This window comes from Mauremys mutica, chromosome 7 (genome assembly GCF_020497125.1).
Source record: "Mauremys mutica isolate MM-2020 ecotype Southern chromosome 7, ASM2049712v1, whole genome shotgun sequence".
Taxonomy (NCBI): Eukaryota; Metazoa; Chordata; order Testudines; family Geoemydidae; genus Mauremys; species Mauremys mutica.
Window position 1 is genome coordinate 85,246,690 of NC_059078.1, and position 14,551 is coordinate 85,261,240.

A 14,551-nucleotide genomic window follows, 5' to 3' on the forward strand; every position below is an offset into this window, starting at 1 on the left:
CAGCCCACTTCTTCAAATGCATAGAATGGAGTATACTCTGTGTGTGTATATATATCTCCTCACTATATGTTCCATTCTATGCATCCAAAGAAGTGGGCTGTAGCCCACAAAAGGTTACGCTCAAATAAATTTGTTAGTCTCTAAGGTGCTACAAGTTACTCCTGTTCTTTTTGATAATCATTTTTGTCAGAAGGGAGTTGCAGTGCAATGTTTCAGAACCTCTGGTTTAGACTGAAGTGAACTTTATCTGTTGACACAATGCCTTATACTGAAAATATTAGCAGCATAGTATTGAACTAAACTGCACCACTCCATTAGATAGGCTTTCTGCTATCTTTTTATTGAGGGGGAGAGCCATCTAGTATAAAGCTGAGTAAGCTTCCCTCAGTCATAAGTAGAAAAGTTGGATGTGTCTAGTTCTGGGTTTGGACAAATAGGCCTATAAATAAGGCCCTCTGCAAATCGTAATTTCAGGGCTATGGGAATTGTGAAAATATCCCAACTATACCTTTTAAATATTTGTCCCTTGAAACTGACTAAATTTAATTGTAAAATTTCTTCAGAGCAAATTTAATACCTTGCCCTTTAGTCGAGTGTGGTTTTTTAATCTTGATTTACACAGGGCTATAACTATTGTACATGCAGTGAAAGAGACCTGTTGAAAATTAGGTGCTTGCGTGTAAAAGAGTTGAAGTTGTGCATCTCTTTGCCTCGTTACTAGCTTCTTTTGAAATGTGGTGGATAGCTCTTATAGAAATTTACTTAAGAGCTTTCTCATACTACTTGTTGCACTGTGACCTAACTTCTGTAAAAGGTCCAACTGCCAAAGGTAAGTGCATTCTGTTACATTGCAGTAGCAAATGGTGTCATCTGTGATAGGAGGAAATGGAATGAGATCAACGCATTGCCATCTAGCTGGCCTATTTTCAGTCAGTGGGTCACTACCATCTGATACTGAACTAGAACGGCTTATCTGGATATATTTCTACTCACTTTAACTTACTAGCTCACCCACCTTGTCTCTTACCTTTTATTGGGCCATTGTCTGTTGGTGACAGACAAGCTTTCAGGCACACAGAGCTCTTCCTCAGGTCTGGGAAATGACAGCCTTCATGGTAGCAACACTTTCACATTATGCCAATAGGTTCAATGTTAAATCTGAAATACCTACATACTGGAGGCTGATGTGAAGTCATCAGATCTCTCAGAAGTAGACCTGGCCATTCTTGTAGATTTGGTGGAAGTCCTTTACATTCCTCAGATGAGGGAGCAGAGCTAACTGCCCACAAAGGAAAGATACCCATGAAAGCAGCCACCCAGGAGCATTTTAATGGCTATGTTCCGCCATACTTTTACATTATCCTTTCGAAAAGGGATAAGTGGGGGTAGACATAGCTTAACATACAAGCTCAGCATTGTACTGTTGAAATAGTAATAACTTCTGCATAGTTGAAAGATGGCTAAACCTGAGAGGGGAAAAAGCCTAAGGCAAAACAGCACCTCTTGTTCTTATTGCAGCGTTACAGTATCTTCTGTTGTCTCCCAGGCCTACTGGAAAAAGGAAGTTTAGGACAGCTGGAGATGAGGCTCAGTGAGTAGCTATGTTCCCCTTTTAAATCCAGAAGTGCACTGGCACAGATGAGTTCCATACTATGATCATGCTTAAGATTACAGTCCCATCATCAGGTGTGCACTCCAAAGCTCAGTCAGGGATCACTGGATGCTCTAAGGGATAAACAGATTTCAAATAGAAAAGCTACACCACCTCTCACAGCAGGGGCCAACCTATGAAGTTAGTAAACCAGGTAAGAGGTAGAAAGGCTAAGCATTGGCAAGTGACCTGATCGCATGCAAGTACAGAGGGCTATAAACATGGGCAGCAGCTCTCCATCCTTAGCTAGTTTTAGTTGGTAGTAAAATGTTTAGTAAAGGGGGGGGGGGAGATACAACTTTTTGGTCAAAAACACCTAGCCGTAGGGTTCCACACAGGCAAAAATATCTTGCACAACCAGTTACTTTACAAGGTAATTGCTTTTTACTCAAAGCCCTCCAGAAAAAGAAAAAAGCATCACGAAAATGTAGGGCTGAAAGGGACCTCAAGAAGTCATCACGTGCAGCCCCCTACACTGTAGCAGGACCAAGTAAATCGATTAAGATGGATTTCTAATGTTTGAGATGGTGTTATCTACATGCTATTTTAGCATAGTCCAAAATCAGGGCAGCATGGGTTGAGCAACACAAAGAGGGTAGTGGCTTTATCTGTAAAGAAATGGCAAATACTATGTAATAAGACAGTACAGTAATTAAGCAATATTGTAATGTCAGTAAGATACAGTTATTTTAAGATCATTTACATTAGTTTCCAATTTATTTGATTACATCTCTATAAAAAATTAGATTTAAAATTTTTATTAAAGGTAAAATTAATTATATAATACATAGGTTGAGGAAAGAGTGTCTGTACATGTGGGTATAGTGCTTAGATTATCCACAATACAAAATTTTGTTTTTAAAGTCATAAGAAATATAGTACATAATCAGCAATATCCTGAATATTCATAGGTGAATGAATTTAAGAATACAGTTTAGCATCCATGTTTATCAGTTTATCTAGCATCCATGCATTTGAGTACATTACTCATGGGAAGAAAAGTTGTACAGAGTTGGTAGCAGAAAGAAAAATATATCCATGAGTGACGATTGTCCCTCAGTAATTGAAAATTTAGGATAGGTTGTTCATTTAGAGAGAAGGAAAAAAAAGTCCATGAGGGAAATATTTGTTACTTTCCTGACTGTTTCTCATCGGCACTCCAGCTCATCCCTCCTGGTATTGCTGATGTCCGGTGATGTGTTCTATGTAAATGCCCCTTGACCACCTGATAGCGTCCGACAGCATAAGTTGCTGCATCAGCCGAGTGTAGTATTGACCGACTCCACGTTCTCTCACCACTGGCTCATTCCTGGAGTTCCATGTTCCCAGGGCTCCAACAATCAGCATGTGAATTTGGACCTCATAGCCCCTAGCTCTCAGGGTGTCAGCCAGAGGGGCGTATTCCCAGGTTTCGAGATCAGGCGTCATGGAAAGCTAGGGAACTACCAAACCAGTGCAAATCTACATGCTAGGCTGCTCACTTTATTCACACAGTCCCACTGCTGAGTAGTACATCCAGGAATAAAGTGAGCAGCATTTAGCCCATTGTGTAAGGCAATATTAAGACAAAGTATTTTAATAGTGGAAACTGTCAAGTGTTCGAAATACTTTATTAGCTTATGTGCACAGTTTGGTTATGTCATTTTATTTCTTCAAACAAATTACATGTTTACAAACATTTGCATTATTTTAATTTTCAAAACTTTCAAAATCTTTTAGAAAATTCTTTACAAAAGCTACATAAGCAATTACAATTAAAGTCTTGGCATGATCAGTAGAACATTAATTTCATGACTACTCTCAAAAGCTACAACTAAGCTTTTTATGTGCAAGAATGATTTATGAAGCTGAGTTAAAAAATGGAATTTTTCAAAACCATCTTGCTCCTATAATAGGAGCAATCCAAATCTGTGGATAAAGGAAATGATTGGGCTGATAACTCTTCAGGTTTCTGCTGGCCAGTGCAGATTTGGGGGAAATAAGAACAAAATTAAAGCTAGAACAACAAATGCCTGGGTCAAATGGAAAGAGGTAGAAAGTTACCAGTAAGCTTAAAAGAGAAGTCTAGCAAACAGTGGTTCATCCGGTTTTAATGTATGACACTAGAGTGTTGAGCAACTGCTCTGTTCCACAGAAATGCAAATCTTGAGATGGATGAGTGGTGTAAGCAAGAAAGACGTGGTGCGGAATGTCTTGTTAAGAGACATGTTCATAGTAACACTGACAGATTAAGCAAAACGAGGGCATGAAGGCTCAGATGGCTTGGCCATGTAAAGTGCAGTCCTTACAACTATGTGAGTCCAACAGATCAAGGGAAAAAGAGAGGCTGACCCAAGAAGTGGGAAGTCAAAGGAAAACATGCCAGCATGTGGTGTGATAAAGGATATCGCATTGAACTGAGCACTTTGGAGGGAGAGGACTTGGAGAACAGGTCCCTATTTGATAGGATTAACACAAGAGAAGTGCAGATTTAGGAGTAAATTCTGCAGTTGGAGCCCAATCCCACAATGAACTCTGTGTGCAAAGCTTATTGCAGGATTGGGACATTCATATGGAGGAAGGAAGCTTTATTCTGGCAGAGTGGGTTTTCTTTTGTTTGTTTTTTTCAAACTGGTCAAAAGTTTGGATTGTTAGTAGTCCCACTAGAAATGGGGTAGTAAGCAGTTCAGGTGAGGTGTATGCTAAATGCAACTTATAGAGATGTTATCCCATGTAATAATTGCTGGGTGTATTGTTATTCAACTGATATAAAACACTACAGGAATAGGTACACGTGTTCTAGTAGCAGACAGTTGCCATTCAATATCCATTTTAAAAAAGGGCAGGATGTATCATGTTGTGTCACACTAATGCAAACCCTCTCACTCACAAAGTCTGAGTTCTGCAGGTTTGAGAGGTGATGGGAAGGGAGAATTTTCCCCTCTCACCAAGGAGCAGAACAGTTTTGTGGCCCCATATAGTCCATGACTGCAGACTTTACCATACAATTACACATCTTCAATAAATATTCTAACACTTACAGTTGCGAAGAACTTGAAAATGCAACACAAGTGTAACTGATGTAGTGATATCTGCCTGCTTTTGCACAGCCTGAAACAACTTTGAGATGTGAACTTTCCTATTCATTTATATGGCTTTGAAATCTAGAGATGACAAATATTTCACATTGTTGACATTTAAATTTTTGATCACTTTAGAAGGAACATTTGCAAATGTTCTTCGAACAATCTCAGACTGTCTCCCACACCCACCCAGGTGCTAAAAGGCCAATGTGTTTCTTGGGTAGCTGGCAAAATCTCCAGCTTTGCTCTGGACAGCTACAATACAATTATGTGGTCAGTGCAAAAAAATTTTGGCATATCAGTAACTCAAAATGAAGGGAAATAATATTAAAATAAATAGGCTACTGATTATACTCTTCATTTTCATAATTAATTTAAAAACTCAATTTTTTACTTTTAAGACACCTACCACAAAATTTCCTCTACCACAACGAAGTGCCACTGAATGCAGGAATTTTGCTGCAGAATTTAGCTTACTACAGAGCAAAAATAGCTTTTGCTAGAACAGCCTGCGGGCTGCTGTAAGCACAGTAATTGTTGCATCTCTCTTTACTGGGGCCTAGCAAATAGTTAAGTGCAGTCACAATCATTAGCCTCAACACCACACTGTTGCACTTCCTCTCACTCCAAACCCTCATCCATTCTTCTCCCCCTCCACATGCAGTGGAACCACTTATTCTATACACCCACAGGGGCAGAATCTGCACCTAAACAAGTCCATTCTGTCTGTCTTTGGTACTGTACATCATTTAGATTTGAAGAGTTTATCTGTGCATGTGGCATCCAAAGTGTTTGCAATTAGGATTGATGTAAACAACCCATTAAGGCATTCACAGAAGTTCATAAGTCTGCTGGGGAGGTTTCAGTAGGAGTTCACATCAGGTACTAGAGCAGGGGTGGGCAAACTACAGCCCGGATCCGGCCCCTCAAGGCTTTGGATCCAGCCCAGGGGATTGCCCCCCGTGGCTCTGCGGGCCCGGCGCCGCTCTCAGAAGCTGCCCCCAGGCAGGGGGTTCTGCGTGCGTTGCCCTTCCCTCCAGGCACCGCCCCCCGCACCTCCCATTGGCCAGGAATGGGGAACCACGGCCAATGGGAGCTTCCGGGGAGGTACCTGGAGGCCCGGGCAAGGGCAGCTCACGCAGAACCCTCCGCCCTCCCTCCCCCAGGGGCCAGAGTGCCTCCTGGAGTGGCATGGGGCTGGGGACAGGGCAGGCAAGCAGGCAGGGAGCCTGCCCTGGCCCCAGTGTGTGCTGCTGCCACCCCGGAGCCCAAACCACTCCTGCACCCCGCCCCCGATCCCTGCCCTGACCCCCTCATACACACTGCACACCTCCTGCACCCCAACACCTGTCCTGAGCCCCCTCTCGCAGTGTGCACCCCTGCCCTGAGCCCCCACTGCACTCCACACCCCAACCCCCTTCCCTGAGCCCCCTCATATACCCCGCTCCCCTCTGCCTCAATCCCTTGCCCTGAACCCCTTCCTACACTGCACTCCCTCCCACACCCCAAGCCCCTGCCCTGGCCCTGCATACAATTTCCCCACCCAGATGTAGCCCTCAGCCCAAAAAGTTTGCCCACCCCGTACTAGAGCCAGACTCTCAAACAGATAACCGACAAAGCTAAGGAGGGGTGTCGGCAAGAACTATTACCAACTCCCTGATCCCAGTGCTAGATCTGTCTTTGATGCAGTACACCCTTCACTTTGGTGTAGCTTAGAGCAAAGCCCATGGGCTGTTCAGGCAGCCAGAGAATGACAGTTAGGGTGCTTTGGTCACACTCCCTAGGTTGAGGGCTGTCATATAGCTCATTATACTGGCCGTATGGTTTATTGACCCTTGGCATTGGTAGACTGATGCAAAAGGGCTATAACATGCTGGAGAATCTGGCCTATTGACTGTAAAGACTCTTTGTAACAAAGAGACCAATTTTTTAAAAAAAATATTCTGATGAATATCAGTAAATCCAGGTTAGTGCTGCTCCTCCCAATACCAAAACAGTATTCCTCTAAGAATTTCTACTGTACAAATACTTTACTATCAGTGCAAATGTACTAATCCAAACCTAGACAATGCACTACATTTTTCTGTCTAGAAATGGTTCTTGTAAATTTAAAAATGTTGACACAGTTTAGATCTCACCTCTTTATTGATATTCATCAGAATACTATTAACACTGCAGCTACACAAAGCTCTGGGCTGGTGAAGTTCTTAAGTTCCTCAGGAGCACAGCATCTCATCAGCCAAAACCTTCCCCCAATGGAGAATGCCTAAGTCTAAAGGAAGGGGCTAGTGATTTTTCAAACACTCATTTGGTCAAATCAAACCCATTTTGCTCCAGAACAATGTTGTGCACAGCTTCAGTTATGACTATTTCCTTTCCATATTTCACCTTTCTCACCTGAAAAAAACTTGCAATTTTTCTTCTTTATTGACAAATCATTTCCCCCACCTCCACTATCCTCATAGTGAAAACAGGCCAAACTGTTTCTGCTCAAAAAGTTTCCATAACAAAATTCATTTTAAGCAGATATCAAGTCTGGAAAATTTCAGTTCAAAAGGTGAGTATGAAAAAGTTACAACCAGTGAAAACAGGGAGTTAGAACAGAAGATGTTATGCAACCTAATTATAGCTGTCACTGCCAGGTGGCAGCTAAAACAACAGATGATTAACCTATTAACACAAGGCATGTCCTGCTTAGTATCAGGCTATGTCTACACTACTGCAGTAAGTCGCCTAGGTTACGCTAGTCCAGCTATGTGAATAACGTAGCTAGAGTCAACATAGCTTAGGTCAACTTACTGTGGTGTCTACACCGCATTGCGTCTACAGGAAACACTCTCCCGTCGACTTACCTTACTCCTCTTGTTCCCAGTGGAGTACCAGAGTCGACCAGAGAGCACTCTCCCGTTGATTTAGATGCACTAAATCGCTGCCCCGATGCATCGATCGCAGCACCGTCAATCCAACGGTAGACATAGCCTTACAACTCTATTCCCTCTCATTTATTTAGATAGGGTTCTTTTAAACAAGTAGTAATACTGGGCTTTAAAACCTTTAATATAAAAGAGTTATAGCCTTGTAATTCAGTTGCTCCTTCATTTAATATTTTTCAACTAAATGGAATTACTCCTGGAAGCTGATTGTCTTCATTTTACTAACTCTCTACTGAAATTTGCAGTTAGACCACAATTAGTGTATATTTTATTGAAACGTTTAGCTTTTAAAGCATTTTACCTTGATGGTAAACATATTCTGCAGTTGGTAGCAGGAACAGAAGGATGTTTATGCACTAACTCAATATTAAGCCTCTAAATAAAGTATTATAATGTAAACTAGGGGATGAAATGTTAGAAAGCAGATAGAATACCACTAAAAAAATTTGGATTTTTCCTTTTTCGCCACCAATTAAAAGTAAATAAAACATTCTTATATCCTGCAAACATTATGAAAAGAAAAAATTTACTGTAGTACTTCAGTTGGAATATGACCTAAAAAGAGCACAAAATATATTTAATTTACATTTATGGAATCTTTTCCTCCTAAAGATGATTTTTCACTGTAATTAACATATTCCCACTTATCTCAGAAATCTGGAGATCAAAGGTATTAAAAACAGGCACTATAATGAAACGGTGTTTTGAGTGTGAAGCAGTGGTTTTTTCCAATGTAATAAGGCAAATACATAACGTACACTTATGACTAATCTAAATTTAAAATTCTGTCCTCGGATATGCATATGGAACTTCTGTTGACATCAATGGAAGTTGTTTTCATATATCTGAGAGTAATTTCGGCCATTATAAGGGTATATTTTCTCCTAAAATAATAGCCCAGTTTTTAAAAAATAAGTAGATAACTAAAAATAAGGCAAATGTTAACTGTGTAAATACTTATGCTTAATTAAACAAAACTGATTTAATATATTTTATAAAATTACTTCATTTGTAATGTATTATTTTGAATTAGCCTGCACATTTATTCAAATTCCCACAGTCTGTGTTTGGGTAGAAAAGGGAATAGGTTCCTGTCAAACTTTTGTTCAATGTCCTTTAAATACCATTACATGAACTCTGTTGAAGAAAAACTTCAATATGAAATACTCTCTCCATTAAAACTATATAAAACCTTTAATTCCTTTGCTGCCTGTTGGGTGCAACAAACAGAATCAAATATTAAAGGTTGGGATCTGTAAAGGAGCGCAAGGGTGCTAGACACCCATTTCTCATTAAGTTTCAATAGGAGCTGGATACCTAATTCCCTTAGGCCATGTCTACACAACAAACCAGAGCGGTCACTGTTGGGCATTATGGGACAGCTGCTGGAGGACTGTTAGAGTTGACATGGGCAACGCAGCATCTACACTCATGATGCATCGACCATGGCTCAACACTGCTTGGGAAGGTGATGTTACTATGTCAGCATAACAGGCCGCTTACATCAGTAGGAGACTAAGTATAGACCCATGCACAACTCGGTGAACACAAGGTGGCTTACATCAACCTAACTTTGTATAGTAGACCAGGCCTTGGTATGTTTTGAAAATCCAAATCTAAACCGCTTACCTGTATTCCAGGAATATACATGTTAATACTTTACATTATATCTTTTTATATAATATGTTAAATAGCAATAGTTTATAAATATTTTGTAGAATAATTTTATGGCATGTTAGAAGAGCATCTCTGTATAAGAAATGCATGGCAGGAATCACAGACTCGTACAGGCTTTGGCGAGGATGGTAGAGGCAGTTCGTTGTCAGAACAGGCGTTACAGAAAATTTCACCACAGTTTCTACAATGATGCTAAATAAAGATGGAGAGACCAAAGGATATTTTAAATTGAATACAGAAAGTGTTATACATTTGATAATCAGCTGTCATAACAAATACAGAAACAGAACTCTCTGAAATTAAACTTTTAAATTCTAAGTAAGAAGTGTGATGGCTGTTTTGTAAAGATGACAGGACAACACATGAAAAACCCCAATCTGTAATGCTTTTCTAGACAGGCTACCGATCTATGAATCCTCCCCTTTTTTTTTCTGACCTAAGTTTAGTATAACTTAAATTACCAAAATCAAATGAAAATGCACTATAAATAGTTACCACTAACTGGGGCTTGATGCTCTTCAAGACCTATGAATGCAGTATCATTTATGCTGTAAAATAACATGCTAGAAATGTCTTGAATTACATTTGTAGAAGTCAAATATGGGTTTGATTTGAAAATGAAATGATCTGTCCAGAATCTCACCTAGTAGCTAAAAGGATTTAAAATAAAAAAATAAAATGGTTGAGATAATTTAATTTCAGAAGCAGTTAAAGCACATGCCCAAATACAACCTTCTACAAGCTGTTTTAATATTCATATTCATTAAAAAATTCAAAATATTCATTCATATTTTCTTAGTCTCTTGTATAAATATGCATTGCAAACACTCTTTAAATATGACACGCATGCATATCACCAACTGTAATAATTTACTTGAGGCAGTAACAGATCTCAGTGCACTTAAAAAGCTACTTAAAGGTCTGATCCTACAAGGTGCACGGCACAGACAAACCCCTGAAGTCATGAGTGGGGCTCTGTGCAGGCAGAGGGATCTGCCCACTTGGAGCACCTTGTAGAATCAGGGCCCATGTGTGTATGTATACAACAAACACAGACAGAGAAGTTCAAATATAAGCATTTTAGGGCATGTCCCTAAAATAACTATGTATTAATTCATGTGTGAGAGTCTCTGCTGTACCTCTAAGAGTAGTAAATTGAATGTTCTTTACGTATGACATTTAAAGACTAGGAATTGATATAGATCTCTACCCAATCTTACCTTCCTTTTGGAAAGAGAAAATTCCTTTTCACATAACTTGCAGTGTGTAGCCTCTTTGTCTTTCAGCCAAACTTGTCCCTGGAGGGGAGCGGAGGGGAGGAAAAGTTTTTTCAAAGAACACAAAATATTTGTGACACATCCAAATTCTGGGGCTCTTGTGGACAGGAGTGCTCAATAGAAGCACTATTCTTTATTATTTATATTGCAGTAGAATTTGGAGTTGCATCACCATCATGCCAACTGAGATCAGTGTCCCAATGCATGAGGCACTGTATAAACACACGAGAGACATAAGAGATGGATCCTGCCCCAAAAGAACATGCACAGGCTGTGACAGTTTGTACCCAATGTTCACTGTTTTTACAAAACTATGATAAATTTTGTACAAAGTATGCCTTGTGAGGTATCATTTGAAAACTCAATCTGCTGATCATTATTGTCCTGTGTGACAGAGTTCCTCCTCTACCTTGGTGGGTCCTGCGCTTATTGGCGGATTTGCTCGACTCACAGATTCACCACGTGGGTTGGGAAACATCCCAGAGACCTTCCCCTCTGGTAGAAGCCACAGTCCAGGTCAATTCCTCCTGTGTTTGATCAGGAGTTGGGAGGTTTGGGGGGGGGGGGGAACCCGGGCCCACCCTCTACTCCGGGTTCCAGCCCAGGGCCCTGTGGACTGCAGCTGTCTGGAATGCCTCCTGGTACAGTTGCGTGACAGCTACAACTCCCTGGGCTACTTCCCCAATCACGGACCTTATATGAGCTTGCATTGTCCAATAGAGAGTTGGACAATACAAGACACACATTTCTGGGGGAAGGTCTGGAACTGGGAAGCTGGTGGTGGTGTCCTGTATGTAATTCATGAGTGAGTGGCCAAAGCATTCATGTAATTCAACTGGGAGCGATTTTACATGTTAGGCTGTGCAAGAGCAGGACCATGAGTAGTTGCTCTTACAGCGAAGAATTGTAAAAGGCACCCCAACTTGGAGATTTGAGGGAACACAGCTGTTCAACAGTCCAGATTGTACCCTGGGTAATGTCACACAGGCTAAATAAACAAGAAGAATAAAGAGTGGAAAGAGGAGGACAGGTTACTCACCTTGTGCAGTAACTGGAGTTCTTTGCAATGTGTGTCCCTGTGGGTGATCCACTTTAGGTGCGCATGCACCCCCTGTGCCTTCGATCAGAGATTTTTGATAGCAGTGCCTATGTGGCCCACACATGCACCATACACATCCTCATGCCCCATACTGAAGCTATGTAGGGCTGGGCAGGTGAACTACTTTCAGTTCCTTCTCTACTGCAAAGCCCACAGAGGCAGCTCTGAAGCAAAGGGGAGGGAGGCAGGTAGTGGAGCACACACACAGGGGGGCACATCTCAAAGAACTCCAGTTATTGCACAAAGTGAATAACCTCTGCTCCTTCTTTGAGTAGTATCCTTGTTGGTGTGCTGCTTTAGATGACTCCCTAGCAGTAACCCTTTAAGGAGGTGGGAGTTTCAGAACAGAGTCCATCACTGAAGAAAGAACTGTGTTGTCTACTGACACATCTGATCTTGCAGCGTGAATTAGGGAATAGTAGTCGGAAAATGTGTGTACCAAGGACCTTGTTACAGTCCCACAAACTTTAGCAACTGGAATATCTTTGAGTATGGCTACAGCTGTAGATTGTGATCTAGTAGAGTGTACAGTCACTCGTAGGGGAAGTGTATTTTGAGTAAAATAATAACAGGCAATAATACATCGCTACCCTGATATAACGCCACCCGATATAACACGAATTTGGATATAACGCGGTAAAGCAGTGCTCTGGGGGGCGGGGCTGCGCACTCCAGTGAATCAAAGCAAGTTCAATATAACACGGTTTCACTTATAACGCGGTAAGATTTTTTGGCTTCCAAAGACAATGTTATATTGAGGTAGAGGTGTACATTCAGAGATCCATTTAAGAAGTCCCTGAGTAGAAACAGGCACTCTCTTAGATCAATCTGAAACAGAAACAAAAGAATCTAAGGGGTCTTCCTGAATGGCTTATTTCTGTTCAAGGAAAAGGCTTACACCCTCAAAGTCCAGTGTATGAAAGACAGACTACTTTGTAGGCTGATGCAGCTTAAGAAAAAAACCTGGAGGGTGAGTAGCTTGGTTCATATGAAACCCAGAGGACACCTTAGATAAGAACTTTGGATGAGGTTGTAAAGATACATTCTCCTTGGAAAACACAGTAAAAGGAGGATCTGCCATTAGAGTCCCCATTTCCCCAACCCTTTGTGCAGAGGTGATGGCCACCAAGAAGGCAGTCTTCAAAGAGAGATGTAGCAGCAAGCACAAAGGGTTGTTTCATGAGGCAGTTAAGAACCAGGTCAAGATCTCACAAGTGGCATAGGGGCTCTAAACTGAGAATCTTGTTGTGGTCAGATGAGCGAATACTGAGAAACCTTCTACCAGATGTAAAGCTGCCATTGCCACTAAATGAAGCTTGCTAAAAAAAAAAAATTCAGGCCTTTCCATGAGTTCTAGCTCCAACAAGTAGTCCAGGATTGGAGAAAGATACCACAGATAGTATCTTCTGCATTTCTGAAGGTAAGTGTGTCTAGTAGATTCCTTTCCGCTATTTAATGGTAACTTTGTTTTCCTATGGACATGTGATCTCTTGTCCTGAAAACTACTGAGGAACCAAGCTTGCAGTTGCAGCACATTCAGATTAGAATGAAGCATCTGACCTGGATCCTGAGACAACCATCAAGATATGATCAGGAGCTGCCACAGAGGGCGAGAGGTGAGTTTGATGAGGTTGGGGTACCAAACTTGGCTTGGCCAAGTTTGTGCAGTCAGAATGACTTTGGCTTGGTCCTGTCTGATCTTGATAAGGACCTTTAAGAGCAATGGAGTTGGAGGATATGCATAAAAAAGATTTTTGGTCCATGTAACGAGGAAAGAGTCTCCTTGAGATTACGGACTGAATCCTCCTCTGGAACAGAATTTCTTGCACTCTGTTTTGGCTGCTGTGGCAAAAAAGTCAACCTCTGGAAATCCCCAAGCTAGGAATATTTTACTGAGGACTCCAGAGTCCAACTCCCATTCAAAATTTAGGGAGAAACATCTGCTCAGGTTGTCCACCATGGTATTTTGTATCCTCAGGAGGTAAGAAGCCAAGATGACTATCCAACTGGTGATGCACTAGTTTCAAAGCTTTATCACTTTGGCACAGAGTGAGGGGGGAAATCCTCTGACTTGATGACTGATATATTTCATGCATGCTATGCTGTCTGTCAAGATCTTGATGGACTTGTTTCTGAGCAGGGAAAAAAGTGGAGGTGAACATTTCTGATCGTACTTCATTCAAACAGATGGATGTGCAAGCGCTGTTCCTTTTGTGATCACTTGCCCTGGACTGTGAGAGGACACAAATGTGCTCCCCATCCCAAGAGGGTAGCATCCAATGTTAATATAACTGTAAGGTGTTTCTGGCTGAACAGTATTCCTGCACAAACTTTGCAATGATTCAGCCACCAGGTGAGTGACTGTAAGATCTATCTAGGTACCGATACCTGCTTGTTCAAACCATGTTTGTTAGGTACACAAACAGTCCTGAGCCATCCCTGGAGACATTAAAGATATAATCTGATGTTGTGTGTCTCAAAATGCAAGCCACCATGTGTCCCAGCAGTTGCAGACATGTCCTTGCTGGAACCTGAGGGTTGAGCTGCACTCTTTGTACAAGATTCCTTAGAGCAAGAAACCAGGTGAGAGGGAGATAAGATCTGCCCATTATGAAATCAGGAAGTTCTCTTCTGAAGAGAAATCATTGAGAAAATGAATTTCTCGAGATTTATGTGCAGGCCTAGACTTCAGAATACTGAAATTGTTGTTTGCACTGCTGACCATATCTCCTGATATGACCAACATTTGAGGAGCCAGATGTTGAGGTAGGAATTACAGTTATTCCTAGATAACAGAGGTAGGCATCTACAACTGCCATAATTCTGAGAGTTCCCTAGAGACTGAAGACAGA

The 14,551-nt window shown here is 41.3% G+C and overlaps 1 protein-coding gene across 1 annotated transcript in view; it reads right to left on the reverse strand.

The window, feature by feature from the left end:
• Positions 1–6,264: 6,264 nt before the first annotated feature.
• RUFY2 (RUN and FYVE domain containing 2) overlaps positions 6,265–14,551 on the reverse strand; it is a 66,957-nt gene continuing 58,670 nt past the window's right edge. Inside the window, exons 17-18 of the mRNA XM_045025568.1 lie at positions 10,544–10,621; positions 6,265–9,515 (exon numbers count right to left, since the gene is read on the reverse strand). Coding sequence (XP_044881503.1) covers positions 9,372–9,515; positions 10,544–10,621 — 222 coding nt within the window. The 3' untranslated portion in view covers positions 6,265–9,371. The remainder of the gene's footprint in view (positions 9,516–10,543; positions 10,622–14,551) is intronic.